Below are 20,224 nucleotides of genomic sequence, written 5' to 3' on the forward strand. Positions count from 1 at the left end.
GTGCTATACGGTTAGACCCTGCCTTAGTCGGCTAGGGCTGCCATAACAAAATGCCACAGATTTTTGGGCGGCTTACACTACAGAAATTGATTTCTCACAATTCTGGCAGCTGGAAGTTCAAGATCAAGGTGCCAGCAGGGTTGGTTTCTCCTGAGGGCCATAAAGAAAGGGTTTGTTCCAGGCCTTTCTCCTTGGCTTGCAGATGACCACCCTCTTGCTGCCTTGTTCCATGGTCGTCCTTGTGTGCATTCACACCCCTGGTGTTGCTTTTCATGTAAAAATGTCCTCTTCTCACAAGAGCACCAGTCAGATCCAAATTGGGCCCACCCTAACCTCCTCATTTTAATAACTTAATTACCTGTTGAATTGCCCTGTCTCCAAATATAGTCACGTTCCGAGGTACTAGGGGTTAGGGCTTCAATATAAGAATTTGGGGGGGACCCAGTTCAGCTCATAACTGTCTCACTGTCTCTAAAGGTTTACTGAACTGACTTTGTTCAATTTTTGTGTGCTTTAGAGGCTAATGGCAAGAATTTACATGTTGCGCTCTTCAGGGACCCAGTTGACGTTTTTGTCTGATAAATAAGTAAACTTTATAAACTTTAAAAAGAAATATTTTAGAAAACTATTTTATTACTACAAAAGCATATATATGCATATAGAACATACAGAAAAGCAAAAATAAGAAAAGAAAAACTTATTTTCACTACTCAGAGTTTACGTCATTGTATATTCATAATTACTTTATATTTATCCTTCTACATCTTTTTGTGTCTGTATGTATGTATGTTTTATTTCAACGAGGTTGCACTGTGCATACAATTTGGAACCAGATTTTTTTTTTCAATTAATGATGTCAACCTTTCCTGGTTCATAAATTTTCATTTCATTTAATACCCAGTGGTACAAGTTATTTACTGCTGAACAACAAACCACTCTAAAATTTAGTTGCTTAGACAATAACTTATTGTCTCATGAGTCTGTGGGTTTGCTTGGGGAGCTCTCTGCTGCTTTTGCCTGGGCTCCACTATGTGATTAGCTGGAGAGTTGTCTGGGCCTGAAGGGCCAAGATGGCTTCACTCTTGTGTCCGGCAGTTGGTGCTGGCTGTTGGTTGGGGCATCTCTGTCCTCCTGCACGTGGCCTCTTATCCTCCAGTGCAGTATGCCAGCTGCTTCCTAGCATCGTACGGCGGTCTCAGAGCAGCTCATGAAGACTGCCGCCAGGGCCGAGGAAGAGGCAGCACGTCCTCCTGAGGCTGGGCTCTGGATGCACTCAGCTTCGCTCCCCACACAAAACCAGCCCAGTGTCATGGGTAGGGAAATAAGACGTAACTTTTCACATTTTTGAAATACACATACATTATTTTAGTTTCAGGTGCACAACATCATGAGTTGCTATTTGTATATATTGAAAATCTCCCCAGTAAGTCCAGTGAACATCAGTCACCATACACAGTTGCAGAATTTTGTTGTTGCTGTTGAGATGAGAACTTTGAGGATTTACTCTCTCAGGATTTTCAGATACACAGTATTATTAATTGTGGTCACCACGCTGTACATTACATCCCCATGACTTATTTATTTTGTAACTGGTTTGGACCTTTTGACTCCCTTCACCCATTTTGCTTATTCCCTACCTGCCCCCGCAGCTCTGGCAACCACAAAGCTGTTTTCAGTGTTGATGAGCTCAGGCTATTTTTTCAGATTCCACAAATAGGTGAGATCATATGGTATTTATCTTTTCTCTGTCTGACTTATATCACTTGGGATAGTGCCCTCAAGGTCTATCCATGTTGTCTCAAATGGCAAGATTTAATTCTTTTTCAGGGATAAATAATATTCCGATGTGTGTATATATGAGTGAGTGAGTGTGTGTGTGTGTGTGTGTGTGTAGACCAATACACACACACACACGCACACACACACACACACACACACACACACACACACACACACACCATACTTTCTTTATTCATTCCTCAGTGGGCACTCGCGTTGGTTCTCAGGTCTCCACAGCATGCTATTTAGTGTGTATGGGTCTCTTTGTCACTAAGTTTTGCTGAGTGTAGGTCAGTGGAGAGTCACAGTCATTCTTGCTGTTACTTGAAGACATTTTGGGAGCAGATGTGGAGATTCAGCTCTATGTTGCTGTCAGGCTCCTACCGGGATTCACGGCTCACTGGAGGTTTTTTGACCACGCTTGTTGTTTTAGGATAAAATTTGCCTGATTGGCACAGGCTTCTCTAAGTGATCAGAGGAGTATAATGTTATTGTTATCTTGACAGATGCTTACCTTTGACATTTGCCAGATAGGGAATATAGCATTTCTGTCAGAACTGTGTGTGGTTGTTTCCTGCAGTATGCTTCGTTTGGCTGTAATTGCCTTCCATTAATTTATATTGTTTCTTCTGGCCTCTAAATCGGGGTCAGCAGCAGTGGATTAGATTTGTCCTCTGGGCTGTAATTCATTGACCCCTCATGTAAACCTATCTGTTAAAAGTCACATTTAAAAAGAAAATTCTACATCATTAATATATTTTTAGGCTCTGTTTTAATTTAGATCTAATAGCATCATGTGGATTTGATGTGTTTTCTCTTTTATATACATATATATACTTAGCTTTTCCAAATCTTATAACATGGAGACCATACCTCCTTTTGTAACTCTTTCTGTACCTCTGCATGGTTACAATAAGAAATATAAAAATATTTTTATCTATTCTATTCTCTTAAAAATTGTATTAATTCAATTAACAATGGGGAGGAATTCTATGTGGAAAATAATCTGTAAAACACAATTTTTTTTGGTGTTCTCTGATCTCTGTCAGTAGAAATTTTGTCAAAACACCAACTGATCTATGACTGTTTCAACTGTCAGATTAATCAGTAGAATTTATAAGATGCTAAAGAGGCAAATCACAAAGTTATTTATAAAGGTGATGCTAAGTAGCATTCTGAATAATGAAGGCCACCCCAGCATTACAGACAGTTCTGTCATGATGAGTCATCCTTGCAATAAGTTAAAAGGTATTTAAAAAATTAAAGTTTCACTTTTGAGTATTAATTTCATCTCAGAAATTGCAAGGGGGAGGATAGTTGCTGAGATGGTAATAGAACGGTTCGTGATACATTACAGCCTGTTGTACATAGCAAAACAGACAACAATTGAAGGCACTTCCTTGCTTTGAAGTAAATATGATTCATTCACAACACTGATAAAAGATATGTCTTAGTCAGAACTTTATGATGATTTATATAAGCTGGAATGCATTTGCCAGGAGGTGCTGTTAGAATGAGCTAAAACCCAAAGAAAAAAGTGACGACTTTGGCATGACATTAAAATTACTTTCAGGTGTGTGGTACATCATGTTAAGACTGCAGTTTAGATACAAGACAAGAAAAAGGAACAATCGAGAGATTTAGGTGGTCTGGAGGAGGAAGAGTAGGTGGAAATGAGACCACAAAGTGTGGGAATTCATGTACAGACGGCATATCTGAAGGAAGAGAAAAATTTGTAGGAAAAAGAATGAAAGAAGACCAAGGAACAGTACATGGTGGTGGGGGGGGTGATTCCGGTGGGGGGTGATTCCGGGGGGGGGGGGTGATTCCGGGGGGGGGGGTGATTCCGGGGGGGGGGTGATTCCGGGGGGGGGTGTGTTTCCGGGGGGGGGATTCCGGGGGGGGGGTGATTCCGGGGGGGGGGATTCCGGGGGGGGGATTCCGGGGGGGTCTGAATCATGGGGAAACATGGGACTAATAGCAGTTAGCTCTTTGGAAGGTGCCGCCGTTAGAAGAACTGCAAGCGAGAGCAATTCTCAGTAAGAGAATTTGAGACACGTAGGTTAGATGACCAGAGATCAGTCAGTGTGTTACTAGGAATAAGTCGGTGCGTGGAGAGTGAAAGGAGAACAGAGTCTTTCCTTGAAAGCTGGAGATGTAGGAGTTAGCCCTTCTTTCTGTCGGTTAACTCTGCTGCTTCCTCCCCTGCCAGCTGGCGTCCGTGAGATGGTACGAACAAGATCTAGCCTTAAAAGGTAGACGAGCTCTTTCCATGGTATCCTTTCACATCATCAGTGGAAAACAGTGCTGTTTAGGTAGTTTCTCTCCTTTTCTATAATACTTCAAGGCTCATCAAACTCAGTATTTCTAGTGGATTACAGTGTCTCCGTTTGTGAATAGAAGCATGTGTAAACTGTGAACAGTGGAGAAGTTTCTGGGTCCAACATTGAGTCAGGTCAGATGTGCAGAGGTCTTAAGCAGCTGCAACTGTCCTCTGCCAACTAATAATGTATGTTCTTTTTAACAAAGCAAATTTGTTCCATGTTCTTAATGTGCCGATACTGTGGCTTTTCACTAGTGATGTTAATAGTGCAAATAGGAAAAGTTGTTGCAAGTACTTACAAATGACTTTGAACACCTAATTTTTTGTTTTGAAATGTAAATATAGTTGACCCTTGAGCAATGCTGGAGTTAAAGGCGCCGAATCGTGCACAGTTGAACATTTGCTTCTAACTTTTGACTCCACAAAAACTTAACTACTCATAGCCTACTGGCGACCAGAGGCCTTACTGAAAACATAAACATTCGATTAGCACATATTTTGTATGTTTCATGTATTATATACCGTATTCTTACAATAAAGTAAGTTAAAGAAAATGTTATTAGGAAAATCATAAGGAAAACAAAACATGTACGTATGTTTTATGCATCCATGATAGTGAAATTATATGACCAAATATATAGAATTATTGGGTCTAAGCCATTTAAATATTTGAAGGACAGAATAGTTAATCTTAAGGCAGTTTTTCTGACAGTTATTAGGAAGACCAACTGCCTGATGAGGCTGTTCCTGGAAGTGACGGTAAAACCATATGGAGAGGGGCAAAAAGTTCTGACTAAGACATATCTTTTATCAGTGTTGTGAATGAATCATATTTACTTCAAAGCAAGGAAGTGCCTTCAACTGTTGTCTGTTTTGCTATGTACAACAGACTGTAAACGTAGCATAAAAATTGCTGTCTTTGGAGTCCTCCTGCCCCTTCATACTCCTTATTCTCCCCCTTACAGGATATGCTACCCTGGATAATTTATTTAACCTGAGTTTCACCGTTCTCTAGAGATTATCGTGTTTTTCTCTGGGGTTAATACTGTTATGATAGTACCTACCTCTGCATTATTTATGAAGATCAAATTCATAATCATATCTGAATGGAAAGGCACATAGAGAGCGCCCTGTGTCCTTAGTTACTACTTCTGTGTCTAGTCTCGAAAGCAGTGAGCTGTAGTCATATGCAGATTTTAATGGAGGGCAGCCCAAACTGTTTTACATCACTGCCTTCTTACCTGTCGGGGGCCCTTTCTCACCTGCCCTGACTGAAAGGGGTTATTAAGATGCTGCTTCCGTTCAAACCGCAGTGTCCAGGACTGTGTACTGAGCAACCCCTTTGGCCCATTTTCATCGTGATACCCACAGAGGCAAAAAATAAATAAAGCCTGAGGAGTATCAGTAAAAATGAACACTCCCATGCTGCTGCTGACAGTTTTCCTATTACAAAGGGAAGGAAAAGAGCCAGCATTGGCTTTAAAAACAAAAAGCTCACGCTTGAATTTGTTATGGAAGAATTCGTCAAAGACTTGAGAAATCTGATTTCTAGAAATCTAATGAATCCATGATTTTGACAGGAAAATTGTTGAGGGCAGACAAGTTGGCATTGGCTCCAGAGCCCGCCAGGCAGAGTGGACCTTAAATACTCAACAGTTCTAGTAGTAGAGAGTTTCCACTCACGTGCTTTATTCAGTCTGAGCTTTTTCATAAATCTTAGGTGAAGAAATGTAATTTATGCCCAGTTGGAAAGGAAGGGGGGATTCCTTGAATTATAAAGCTGAGAAGAATCTTCCTGTCAGGTGTCGGTGAGGGTTTGGGTTTTCCTGACCCCACTGACCTTACCGACCCGCTGCTCGCTGTATCCCTGAGTCTGCACCATTCCTGATTCCAGCGTGCTCTTTTGAGAGAATACAATTTGTATAATTCCACTCAAATGTAGTAATATCCCCATATCATCTTTTCTAAATTTCGTTGTATTTGTTATTTCACTGCCTGGCTAAGTTTTGGCTTTCAAGGGCAAGCCCCAAAACTTTGCCCTCACAAAGTTACTAGATCTAGAGCTAAACACAGAGGTGTAAAGACACCTGAAATGCAGTTCCAACCCACCCTCCGTACCCAGAGATCTTGTTGAAAATGAAAAACCCCTTGCTCCGTTTCGCTTTTTAAAGCTCTGAACCTTCCCAGTCCAATTCTAAATACAAATAAGCTCCAGGAGGGCGATGCCAGGCCAGAGTCGAGGTCAAGGAGCGGTGAGCTAAGTGCTCAGGAGAAGCTGGTGCGGGGGTGTGTGCTGTGACAGACAGTTTGTGGGGCTGGCGAGCTGTAGGACACCCCTCAGAAGTTTCCTAGTCAGCACTCATTGGTGGTTTTGTAAGTAGATGCCATAGGAACTTTTCCGTCGAAATTTATAATGCCTTTGTTAGGGTAATATTCCTTAAAGTTTTTTTGGCTTACACATCCTTGGGGAAATGTGCTGAAAGCTGTGGGCCCTCTCTTCTCAGAAATAGGCACATACGCTTACGTATACTCAAAAAAATTGCACATAATTTCAAGTAATTTACATGAAGCACTTTCAGAATGGTTCATGGAACTTTCTCTTAGGGCCCTAAAACTGGGCAGAAGAAATCTGTCTCCCACTTCCTTTGGCAGGGTTCCAGTAGGGCTCTCTTGAACCTCTTAACGGTCTTAGGATGTATAATTCAAGATGATGGTGATAACTACCATTTATCGAGTTCTTACTACTTGTCAGACACTGTATTCCTCATGTCCAAATGTGAACACTGGATTGTCCCTTCCAAACCTATTCTTCCTGCAGCTTTCCCCGTGTCGGAACACCAGCTCCGTCTTTTCAGGTGCTCAGGAGGGCTGGGTCTTACCACCACACTGCTGTCACCTTTCTCAGTGCCACCATCTCTCACCCTGTTGATTTCAAGCGATCTCCTTGTTTCCACCCTTGCTGTTCTCAACACAGCATCCAGAGTTGTTGATCCTGTTAAATGTAAGTCCTATCATACCACTGTTCTACCCAGAATCCTCCAGAGGTTTCCCATTTCATTCAGAGTGGAAGATGAAAGCCTTGTGATGGCTAGAACCTCCGTGCTGCCCAGCTCCAGGGGCCACTGTTTACTTGCATCACAATAAGTTGTGCAGTGCATGGCGTCTGAGCAGCCCCAGTAATGATCTGCAAGGACCTACGCGGGCTGCCCCAGTACTCACTCACTACTGTGACCGTGACTCTCCTCCTAGTTTTCCCTCATTCACTCTTCTAACCACGCTGGACTCCTTCCTGATTCTTGAATGCACCAGGCCCCTCCAGCCTCAGCGCCTTTGCACTTGTTACTCCTGCCAGGAATAGTCTTCCTCCAGATACCTGCTTAGCTCAGGTTTTCACCTTCTTAGAGTTGTTGCTCAGAAGTCACCTTGGTGAGACATACACTGACCACCCTTGTTAAAATGCGTTCCTCACCTCTACCCTGGCACTCCCTATCTGCCTTTATCTGTGCTACTTTTTCCATAGCAATCATCCTCTTCCAACATATTAATAGTATCTAATTTATGTGGGTCTCTTCCCACTGGAATGTGAGCTGGACTAGGATGCAGATTATTGTCTGTTTTGTTCAGTGCTTTGTGTTCCGTACAAGAGTGACTGATATATAATAAGGGCTCAAATATCTGTTGAATGAAATGAACAAACCCTAGGAAAACATATTGTTCTTTTTTTTTTGTAAATACGATTTTAGATTCAAAGAGATTAAGCAGCTTGCTTAAAGTCACACAACTGATAAATAGCATAGCTATGATTTTTGCACTTTTTGACATCAAAGACCGTGTTCTTAACGACTAGAAATATTTCTTTCCAAGAATGTGCAAAATAAGAGGTCAAAATATAGTCCAGAAGTGACAGTCTTACACGGCTGAAGAGTCAGAATTCTGAGCTGCTAACAGAGTGGCTGCAGATTGTGGGGATGGGATTCTGAAAGAAGGGAAACAGAGATGAGTGAGGCAGTTCAAAAGTCCATGGACTTCCACGGACTTCTCAACAGTGCATGCATGGGGCGCGAATCTAAGTAGCCAGTAGCTGGAAGAGCCAAATAAAGATTTCAGCGGCTGTCACCTCAAGGGAGACAGTTTAGAGCTCAGTTCCTCATAAGGTACAGGGATTTCGTAAACACCACAAGATTTTCGTCAGAATTCTAGAAGAGCCATGCCTTAGGAGTGAGAACCATATTCTCAGAATCAAAAATAAATAATAGTAGTGAATTTTAATCCGTTAAGTCAAATAGGAAGCTGTGAGTCCATTCAGACGTAAATAAATGGAATGTTTGATGTGGATTGGGATAGTTTCAAAGTACTTCTCGAAAGTTGCTTAGTAATTACAGAGGTGAAGTAGGTAACTTACGGTAGAGGGGCATCTGAGAGGATGCACCAAGAACTGGGTGTCACTTGCATGATTTTCCTCCCAGTGATGCATGTCTCAATACGGTCACGGAGGAACATCAGACACACTCAACTTGTGGGGCCATCTACAAAATACCAAGGCTGTACTCTTCAGAAGTGTCAAGGTTATGCAAGTCAGGGAAGACTGAGGGATGACTACAGATCGAAGAAAATAGATATGTGAACTGAAATTAACATTTGATTCTGAGCCAGAACCTTTTGCTATAAAAGATATTTTGTGAACAACTAGGGAAACTTGAATTTAGAATTGAGGATTAGATGGTAATAATATAGTCATGTTAATTTCTTGATTTTTAAATGATTATGTCGTGGTATGAAATACAAATGAAAGTAAGTATACATGAGTGATGGCATATTGAGTTGGCAACTTAGATGGTTCATGAAAAAAGTTCTATGTACTAACCACTTTTCTGTACATTTGTATTAATAATTATTTCAGAATAAATATTTTTAAAAAGTTGTATTATATCCTCAAACAACTAGAAAGTGAAAATTTAAAACATCCTTTACAGTATGATTTTTAACCTAAGATACTTAACAATAAATTTACTCTGTAAAGTATGATGATACATTGCTGAGAGAAATTCAAGAAAATCTGATTAACAGAGAAATATACCAGTTCATGGGGTTGGAAAACTCAATATTGTGAACATGTCAGTTCTCCCTGAATTGAACTATATAGATACAAACCTGTCAAAATCAAAATCCAAGCAGACATTTTTTATAAGCTGACTCTAAAATTCCTATCCAAAAACAAAGGTACTACAATAGCCCATCCAGTCTTAAAGAATAAGTATGAATGTGGAAGGCTTAAATTATCAGATTTCAAACTTATATAAAGTTATAGTAATGAAGACAGTATGTATGAGACATATATGTCAGTGGAATAGAATAGGGACCTCAGAAATAGACGCACACTTATGTGGTCTTTTGGTTTTTGACAAACGTGACAAAGCAATTCAATGGGGAAGGAAGTCAGATAGTGCCGGAACAGCTGGATGTCTGTATGGAAAAAAGTAAATCCAAACCTTTACTTTGCTCTGTACCTGAATATTAATTTGAAATGGATAGCTAGTTTGCCAGACAGAATACCAGAGAAATAGTCAACTATGAAGAATCCTTCTGAGGTCAGAACAAACCTCAAACAGTGGCCTCAAAAACTAGCCTTGAAGGAGCCTGAATTTATTGGATGAAACTGAGGAGTAATTTAGGCCCTAGGACATTACCAAAAATAATGCCTAGTCAGCCAGCAATTAGTGGAGCCTAACAGCTGGGTGTTAGAGCAAACAGAGAGGCAGAAAACATAACAGATCAGGGAAAGACTTAAAAAGAGTCCTGTTAGAACGATTGTGGAATGCCCTAGGCTGTGCCCTCTGAGGAGCAACACCGAAAGCTCTGCTGCAGACGAAACAGAACTTACTAGAATCCTCCAGCCAAGTAATTAAAGGAAGAAAGAAAAAATAACAATAAAACAAGCCTGGGGTGGGGGTAGGGGTTCAGAATCAGATCATAACTGGATTCCATAAGAAAAACTACAGAGAAACAAAAATGGTAAATAGGAAGGTTAGTATGACAAACTATAGTAAGTATACACCTGGTCACCTGTCTTCTCTCAACTTCTTTGAAAGACATAAAATTGTGTAAAGTAGTAATTGTAATATGTTGTTTGGTTTGTAACATATATAGTTGTACTATGTATAACAGTAATAGCACAAAGAGGAGGAAGAGAGAATAGAACTATATAGGAGTAATGTTTTATGTATCACTGGAATTGAGTTGGTATAAATCCAAAGCTGTTTCTGATAAGTTAATGTGTATATGGTAAGCCTTAGAGCAACCAATAAGAAAATACCAAAAAAAAAGTGAAATTTATTAAAGTGATTAAAATGTAGCTGAGCACCTGAAGAAATGGATGGAGTTGATATTACTTGAGATGGGGAAGGCTGCGGGAAGAATAATTGTAATAATTTATAGTAGTTATTACTCCCATTGTATAGATAAAGAACTGAACCTGAGAGAGATTTAATTTGCTCGAGCAGGACACAGTGGAGCCATTGTCTGTCCAGGTCTCTCGATTAGAAAGCCCAGGTCCTTTGGACTATATCCAGTGGCCTCAATGACAAAAGTACATTGGATTTTCTTTTCAATGCACTTGCCTTTGAGTCTTGGAGTAATTTTTTTCTGAGACTCTATTTAATATTTATTCCAATATAAAGAACTTGTGTTTAATTAATGATGAAATAATCATCTGTGAGTGCTTACTGCATGCAGGGACTATAGAGACGAGTACCATTGTTCCGAACTTTGAAAAGCTTAGAGTTTAGCAAAAGAAAGCAAGCATACAAATAAACATTTTTAATACAGTGAAATAATTGCAGTGGTAGAAGACTTTAATAAGTACAATGATAAAGATGAAAGGAAGTGATGAACTCTGCTGGAGTGGTTATTCAAGATGAGATAATTGAGTAGGACATCCAAGGACGCATAGGAGTTTCTCAGTTGGTCAGCTGACTTATGGGTGCCTATTTCTGTGTCATGACTAACTACGGAAATCATTTATTCATAAATACCAGTATTTGATGTAAGTAAATAGCTACTTAAAGGTAGGAAAAAAATTCATTGTTAGTTTGCAGGAATGCTGTGTTCCTTTACACCTTTTCAATAATTAGCTTTGTGTTAAGATATAATTAAAACTCCTTGGCCAAACACGGAAGCCTTAGAAGGGCAGTACTTTTTTGCTGGCATGTGCTTTGTAAAATACATTGCAAAACAACCAGCTATTAAGAGTGCTTTCATTCTGTTGCATGTGCTTTTTGGAATTTAAAAGTTAAATGGCCAAGATAAAACAAAAATTTGTGAGTTCGTGAAGATTTTGCTTCGATATTTTATCAAGTTGTGATAAACTCAACAAATGAAAATTCTTGGGATACATGCTTTTCAGATTTTTTGAACTGTATTTGAACTGTATTTGTGACTATTTTCTAGGTATACTTTGTTTCTCACAAACAAGTGTGTGTTAAGCTAGCAATGGTTAGTTTCTGGTGGAACGATTATCAGTTTACCAGTAAATGTCTTGTTAGAGCCAATTATGAACATAATTGTGCTGTGGTTTTTATTATTATTATTATTCAGTTCCCTCATTTATTTCTCACTGTAGTCTTTTTGTCTATTTCATTATTCCTCTCAGAATAAATAGGGCAAATTGAAAGGGAAATGGGAGTCTTTTAGTTTCAGGTGTTTTGATTCGGCCATGTTGTGCTACTTTTACTTTGTGGCTCCGAGGTGCGATAAGAGGGCTGCCTGTTACCTAATACACCTTTTTGGAAGAGTACATAGAAAATTCTGGAAAATAGGGAATCTACTTCAAAATAGCGACTGGCAACTATTACAGAGGAAAGGCTGGGATTTTTGTGTTTTGTTTTGTTCTGTTCATTTTTTATTTTGATTATTGTAGTGGCTGATATTTTGGCACTCCGCAGCAAGTTAAGTATCGTATGGCGATGGCAGAGACTTCTGAAATGCTGTATTTGGGAAACTGTATTTAACTATATGCAGATTTCATGTAATAGTTTTAATGGCAGTGCTCTATGCAAATTCATTTGCTTGTAGTGTAGTGTCGTCATTCTCTTATGAAACTATATTACCAGATGAATTTAGTAATATATTCCATATGAAATTATATACTATATACTAAGACTTGTGCAGAAAAATCATATATTAAAATCAGTGCCGTGTGGTTAATCCAAAGTGATTAAAAGGAAATACTTCCATTAGTTTATGAATACAAGTCAAAGAAAGAAAAAATATATTTCATTTTTAGATTATATAAATGGTGGAGAACTTTTTACTCATCTTTCTCAAAGAGAGCGTTTCACAGAGGATGAAGTGCAGATCTATGTCGGAGAGACTGTGCTCGCCCTCGAACACCTCCACAAGGTAAGACCTTAATCTTTGGGATTTCTGGTTTCGAAAAATCTGTTAACAGACGTAATGATGGAGCTGAAAGAACGAATGTTTTTAATGTGTCAGTGTCTTTGTGGAGATTGTGAAAACCCTCTTGCAGACTGTTAGCCAGGTTTCTCAAATTCCTCATGCCCTTTTTAAAAATCTACTCTCCTTTTGTCATCCCTGTGATGCAGATTTAAAAGGTAGAACCTGAGCAATTTTTTCGCTTTTGTTCATGAAAAATCCTAATGCCTATTACAAAGGAGCACCAGAATAAAAATTTTTCTTCTTAAAATGAACTTTAAGACTAAACCACAAGTCATAATATGTGTTTCCAGAATTGTGACTTCCTTCGTTGTAGACTCTGCCTGTACATCTTCAGGGTATAGTTCCTGATTTGGTTGGAGAATATGAGTTATTTGAAAGAAGCATCTACCTACGCTGCCCAGCTTGCCCCCTCTGACTTTCTTTTCCATTTGTTTTGTCCCAGAGGTCCTCTCTTACTCCCTCCGCCTCTCTCCTCTGTTGCTTCCATGTAGATGGACTCAGTTACTAAAAACTTTAAATGAAATTCACGTCTATGATGCTGTTTGAACTCTATAAAATGAGTTTAAACTTTTTAAAAAATTCTGTTTCAGATACTACTAATCTTGATCCAAGAAACTGACTGAAAAACCTTTTTTTTTTTAATGAGGAAACATTATTGTAGAAGCAAACAGTCATTATATGGACAAGGTTTGTGCCTCAGAAAAAGAAAGTACTAAGGGAATTGTCTATCCCCTCGGCGTGTGAGACTGTGAGGAGACCAGTATGGCTTGAGTCCCTAAATTAGGATGATGCAGGTACATCAAAAAGTCACTGTTCTTCTTTGTCATGTATTCAGATCCTACACTCGATTACAGATAAACAAAGTGCTGATTATGAAGCATAGAAAAGAATGGAGAGGAATGAAGGGGAAAAGGCAGGGAGAAGGATGAAATTTTTAATCAAAGGGGCAGGGAGACTAGAATTGCAAGATGGAGGCAATGGATGGGAGAGGCTGTGAGAAAAAAATGATAAGATATAAGAAAAGAAGGGAGGGATCAAGAAAAGGGTAGACCTGGCCCAGAGCAGAAATGAGACTGAGCAGGGGAGGAAGATAGGGTTCAGAACAGGAATCTTCAGAGAAGTGAATGAAAAATGTATACGAACAGGAGGGAAGGAGAAAAGGCCCTGGGTGGCAGGGCTGCAATGCCATGAAGAGAAAGGAAAGAGGAACAATAAATAAGGTAGGGAGCTGAACTGAGACAATTCTCCTTTTGAGAGAATTGTCAGTATGGTGACAAGCTTTATGCTTATGGTTATTTTGGGGATATAAAATAGTTAGAACGTCTCTTTACATGAAACAAACTGTGCCCAAGAATAAGCTGAAAAGATCATTGCATTTTATGCTGAGGGGCATTAGGTATAACTTTTTATAATATAAAAATGATGGTAGAAATCGCCATCAATTCCAGACTAAAAACTAACAAAATACAAAGCTCCAACCGGAGAGCTTAGTAAATTTAGTTTGTAATTCGTGTGAAAGCTTTAATTCTGTTTATTAAAGGAAAAATCTCTGAACATTCATTATTATTAAAACTGGGTAATCAGAAACACAGAAGTAGAGAACATGATGAATACTGGGTACAAATGTAACTGATACGGAGTGAGAGTAATATCGCACATCAGATCTCAGCTAAGTTTCTCTTAACCTTACTACTCTGAAAAGATAAATACAAAGAAGTATAAGACTAAGCCAGTTTTATTAATCCTGATAGCACTACTGATACTGTTTCCCAGGAAGAGACCAAAATGGGAGTTTATTTGGAAGTAATGAGGTAAAGCAGATAGTAAATGATTTATTCCTAAAATCTTTTCCAAAGAGATTGTTAAACAAAAAAGTTGTACTAGTTAGATGCTGGTTAAGGCTTCAAGTCAAATATCTGTTCAATAGACAGCAGATGTTTCCTTTCTCCATTTCTTGTAGAACACTGAGGTTCTTGGAGGAAAATTGCCTAGCATTTTTTTTGCTATAATTTTTAATTTCAATTTTAAAAGAATATTAAGAACCTGTTTTTTTCATATATGTTGTGTTGAGGGACGCAGACTTTCTAAATTTAAAAACATTCGATTCAGCCTGACATAACATGAAACAGAATTCATGTATACCGAGCACTTCTTATATGACTTGGGTTGATTTGTGTTACATACCTGACGTGTTTTACTGTAAATAACTTACATGCAAAACAAAATGAAGGGATATATAAATATTATTTAATTGACTTACTTTGCTTATTTAGAATTAAAGATCGACTAAAATCAACCTATGCTCTTCAATCTTTATGTTTAGAAGCCTATTAATTACCTATTTGACACTTGACACTGTGCTAGATATTAGGTAAATACATAAAAAGTGAAAAAATAGCATTAGGGTATGGTTATATCAAAACAAACAGGAAATACTTAGAAAATAACAGTTATTTTTAGGTAAGTACAATGTCAATAGAGGTGTTGTAGGAGTCAATACAAAGAAATGACCCTTGTGGGACCTGGTTAATCTGGAAAGCCTTCTGAAGCCATTGGGGAAGTGATGGGCGTGAACTGCTAAGAGAGCACCTGCAGATCGTCTGGAGTGAGGATGGAGTCTCTGAGGAAGAAGAGAGACAGGAAGAAGCAGTAGTCAACGAGGAGACCTAAAGAAGCGGATCCAACAGGAACGGACCCTCATTACATAGAGAATGATGACCTGGTTGGAGGGGTCCAGGGAGTCCAGCACCGAGATGAGGAATTTCCACTGGCCCTGGCCAGGGACTGAGACCCATTATAGCACCCTGAACAGGACAGTGCCTTTTTGTGAGGGGTTGATTTTTAAGGTAGACAAGAAAGACTCTCCTAATTTATTTTTTGGAAATTGTTATTTTTAAATGCATATGTATTTGTTTTTGCAGTTGGGGATTATATACCGTGACATTAAGCTTGAGAATATTCTACTTGATTCTAATGGCCATGTGGTGCTGACAGATTTTGGTCTGAGTAAGGAGTTTGTGGCTGATGAAGTGAGTATTATATTTTAATTTGAAGTTAGTAATAACAGAATATAAACAATGATGAAAAATTAGCTATATAATAAGGATTTAATGAGATAGTACCATATGGATTATGGATTTTTGTGCAGGTTTGCCTAGAGGAATATTTGGCATGAATGACTGTAAAGACTTTTTGGTTTAAAATGACCATGGAACCATCCTATTAGGATTGCAGTAAACCTTTGATGAATATAGCAGAATTCCCCAGTTTAAAGTAAAACAAAACTATGCATTTAAGTTTCCCGATAAGAAACTTAAAAATTACTGAAAAATTATTGAAAAATAATTTTATTTATTGAAAAATTTAAATAACCCTTTGGGGCCTTTAGGAGAATTATGGCTTACGTGGTAGCCAATAGAGAATTACGAAACAATATATGTACAGTTTACACTATAATGAATAATTAGGACATGTCACGTTGTGATGGTCCTTTGAATTCACTTGACAATAATGACGAGAATCTACTAGACTTAATTCTTAAATCTTGCTGTTTTTTTGCTGACATGAACTAAAATGCAATAGCTAATGTGCAGATTTTAAATATGGAGGACTTTGCATTTCAGTATTGATTAGATCTTGTTTAATATTATAAATGTGTTTAATAAATTTAAAACTGTACATCTATTAGTTGTAATTAAATACTATTATGTAGCAGTTGTAAAAAAATTACATTTTTATAATAATAGTTACTCAAGATAACTAAGTAAATATGAATGCCAGTTCATTTCTATCCAAGAAATTATTGGTATAGAATGCAGAATCACAGTAAAATTTTTGTAGTAAAGGACTTTGCTATAAAATACATCATTCTTGGGTTCCAAAATACTAGGTGTATCTATTTCTGATCGTTTGCTTTTTGGAACATTACCAAAGCAGTCTTAGGTGAATTAGACAAGTGCTGAAATTATAAAAAGTGAAGATCCCAATTTTTTTATCATATCTATATTCACTCATTCAGTAAATATTTACTTATTCAGTAAATATTTATTGACCACCTCTATTATACTAGGTACTGGATAATACGACGAGTAAAATGGAAATGGTGTCTGCCTTCATGAAGCTGTGATTATAACAATATATTGTTATCTTTGATAGAAAGATTATAGTTATAGATTAGATGAATTTTGGGGAAATTTACTTCAAAGTTTGATTTTTAATACCTTTTCTACTTTGTAAAAATTTTAGTTGCAACTTCAGTAAAATGTGACTGATTAAATATATTTACAGTTGCTTCCTCACTGATCCCCACTACAAGTAAAAGTAAAGGAATAAAATAGGCATACACTCAAAATGGGGAGAAGAAAATAGCAACCAGATTTTGGAACATGAACAGCAGAAATACTAGTTGTAACTGATATTCACTTATATTAAAATATCTTCTTTCTTGGAATGAGTTTCCTTTTTGTCCATTCCTATTCTACCTCCTTGGTTTTCAGTTTAAACTAGCATCCTTGATCACAGCTGAATCCTAAGCCAGTAATGTGAGAAGCCCCAAAGCAGGCTAATTTGTACCTCTGACCCCCAGAAGTGTTCAGGAATTGGGGGCACCAGGTGTCCCCCAAATAGGGGTGCAGGGGATACACGACAGAGGAGGGTTGGTTGAAAGTTTGTATAAGAACTAAGTAGCCCCCAGATCCCATGTCTACTCCCTTCACTTAGGCAACCAGGCCTTCCTCACCCTCAGGGAAGACTGAAAAAGTTAAGCAGACAAGACTGTGGGTTCAGGGGCGATGGGCACAGCTGAGGGTGAGGACGCCACATGGAAACTAGTGGGTGAAATGGAAACTGACACACTGAGCTGTGGAGCTGCCATGGCCTCCTTCTGCCACTTCCCTCTGAGAGCAGTGGCTTCCTAGACAGGAGTTTGCAGGATTCCTCTCTGAGAAACAGAACAGAACGTCTGCAGCTGCTGTCAGTTGGTGGTTTTGCCAATGAACCGACCCAGCCACGTCTCCCTACAGAGATGCCTGTCCCAGGCCAAGCCTAGGCCACAGAAGCATGTTTGTGATGATGTCACAATTTCTTTTTATGTTTTGATTTCAATAATTAGTTTCCCCTGTCATACTATACACTTAAAAACACGATTCTGTGAAGGGGTCTGTTGGCTTCAACAGCCTGCCAAGGGGTCCTTGGCATGTAAAAGACCCCTGCATGGAAAGAATTGGTGATCACCTTTCCTCTCTCCATGGAACCTTTCATAGATTTGCTCCTTCACTCTATCAGTATTTGCTGAGGGCCTTTTGCCTGCTAGACGCTAGGCTAGGTTCTGGTATTGCAATATGAAAGAATAACCTCATGAATCCTATGTTTATGGACATGTGTAACTGATCATTCGGCAGACGTTGGCCCTGGGGAATAGAAAAATGTTAGGAACCAAAACAAAAATCAAACATGGATCAGAGCTGTTGGGTTTTAATACAACTTAGTCAGATAATGCTGTGACTCGTCATGTCAACAGCCACTCCTCAAGGGAAGGAAGGCAGTTCTCATCGGAGGCCATAACTGGGGGCACCTAGTTGTGTGGCCACAAAAATGAAATCCTGGGATTCAATCTGAAGTGGAGAGGTGATTTATAGATTCTCTTATTATTCACTGAATACAGTTCAGCTGTATTTATTTAATATAGTTATGTATTATTGTCATGTGCTATTAAGCTTTACATTTTGTCTATCTTTTACCGTCGAGACTACCAGCTGTTAGCTCTAGAGAACATTCTGTCATGCTAGGCTTCAGGTTTAATTCCCAGAGCTCGGGAAGCTTTTCTGAGCCCCCTAATACTTGATCTAATGGTCCTTTGTTCCCCCCATTCCACTAAGCCCTTGCTTAGCAAGGTTTCCTACCTAGATTCTTTCCACCTTAAAAATATTTCCATCAAACAAACGATTTCTGTTTTGATTAGCTAGCATTTCTTTTTGGTTTCATTTCTCAGGCCAACTCAATTATACTGAAACATCATCTTTCTTGGAGTGAGTTTCCTTTTGTCCATTTCTATTCTACCTCCTTGGTTTTCAGTTTAAACCCCAGTCTAAGGAGTTTCTCCTTGGTTTCCAGTTCATATATAGAGATTATATATCTCTATCTCTAACTGATCTCTCTCCTTTTCGACCTCTTCTTCTTCCTCTTGGACCATTTCTGTAATCATTTAAGCATACCTAGTCTCTCCTGTCTTAAAATTTTTTTAATGGAGAGACGAATGGATGGACTGACTGATAAAAAGAAAACCTCAGAGTCCCATATTCCCTCTGAGTTATTGTCCTGTTGTTCTTCTTTGTCAGTATTTGTTTACATGCTCTCTCTACTTACCCACACGTCTGTCACTTCTTAGTCTGCTCTAATTTGACTTACACCCCCTACCAAGTGGCCGAGATTGTTCTTGACAAGGTCACAATGGACTTTAATCTTAGATGCTTTTTATTCCTCATCTTACTTAACTACCTAGTAATGTTGAACTGGAAATTGCCTCTCACCTCGGCTTCTGTGACACTCCTCTGACTTTCCTTCTCTGTCTTTTGTAGGTTTTTCCTCTTCTACCTGACAATTCAATCCTAGGTTCCTCACAGCTCAATTCTAGGTACTCTTCTCTTTTTCTGCTGCACTCTCTCCTTATATGCTAGTGATTCCCAAAAATATATGGCCAACCCTGACTTCTCTTCCGGGCTGCACACCCAATCATGTCTATAGTGTATTTCCACTGGACTCTCTTTCACAGTCTTCTCAAACTCAGCATTTCCAAAACCAAGCTAATCTCCCACCCAAATTTGCTTCTCTTTCAGTATATCGCAGTTTTGTGTATTACAAATTCTGCCCTCATTTGCTCTGGGAAATGTATTTCTATTTGATATTCAGGAATCTATTTTTTTATGTAAGTTTGAAGTTTCTGCTCGTGGTGTAATACTCATCTTTCTTTTTGTTAATTTAATAATTCAACAAATACTTATTGAGTACCTACTATACTAGACTCTAGAAATACAGTGGTGAACGTAACAAATTCCTTGCCCTAATGGGCCTGTATTCTAGAAATACTCATTAAACATTCATATAATTTAATGATGAATTATTTATTTAATTATGAATTATTTCTAGATTGTATTTTGCTAAACTGGATTGTATACAGGATAAATTTTATTTTAGAAACCTTAAAAATGTTTCATATGATAATGAACACTTTTCAAATTTGATACTTTTACAGATATATTTTTCCTCCATCACAGAATTTGATAAACCCCTTGGGATTCTGAGAATAAAAGAAGACATTTCTAAATATCTTCAGGCTACTATAAGTCCTTATAGGATTTTTTGAGAGTACAGTTCAGCAAACATTTGTTGAGTTCTTACTGTGAGTCAGACAATCCGCTAGGTGTTGGATATATGATTCTAACACTGAAGACCTTAAAGACATGAAGGGCATCTGTTCTTACCTATTTGTAAACAAATAATGTGAAAATGATACATTCATGTGTTATTAATTACCCTATACTTAAAAATAGTACAGGCAATCCCAGTACAACACTTCTATAACATGGTTTCACTCTAATACGGTTTGAGAATTAGAGAAATCCCCGAACAAAGCGGAGTGTAATAAGAGCTTTTAAAAGCAAAAGATATCTC

The 20,224-nt window shown here is 38.4% G+C and overlaps 1 protein-coding gene across 3 annotated transcripts in view; it reads left to right on the forward strand.

The window, feature by feature from the left end:
* RPS6KA5 (ribosomal protein S6 kinase A5) overlaps positions 1-20,224 on the forward strand; it is a 170,033-nt gene that overhangs the window by 75,810 nt on the left and 73,999 nt on the right. For 2 of the 3 annotated variants that reach the window (XM_033107160.1, XM_033107162.1), the window contains exons 4-5: positions 12,384-12,499; positions 15,478-15,585. The exons of the other annotated variant lie outside the window; for it this stretch is intronic. In XM_033107160.1, the coding sequence (XP_032963051.1) occupies positions 12,384-12,499; positions 15,478-15,585 (224 nt within the window). The remainder of the gene's footprint in view (positions 1-12,383; positions 12,500-15,477; positions 15,586-20,224) is intronic. 3 annotated transcript variants of the gene reach the window in all.

Source organism: Rhinolophus ferrumequinum, chromosome 6 (assembly GCF_004115265.2).
Source record: "Rhinolophus ferrumequinum isolate MPI-CBG mRhiFer1 chromosome 6, mRhiFer1_v1.p, whole genome shotgun sequence".
NCBI classification, from domain to species: Eukaryota; Metazoa; Chordata; class Mammalia; order Chiroptera; family Rhinolophidae; genus Rhinolophus; species Rhinolophus ferrumequinum.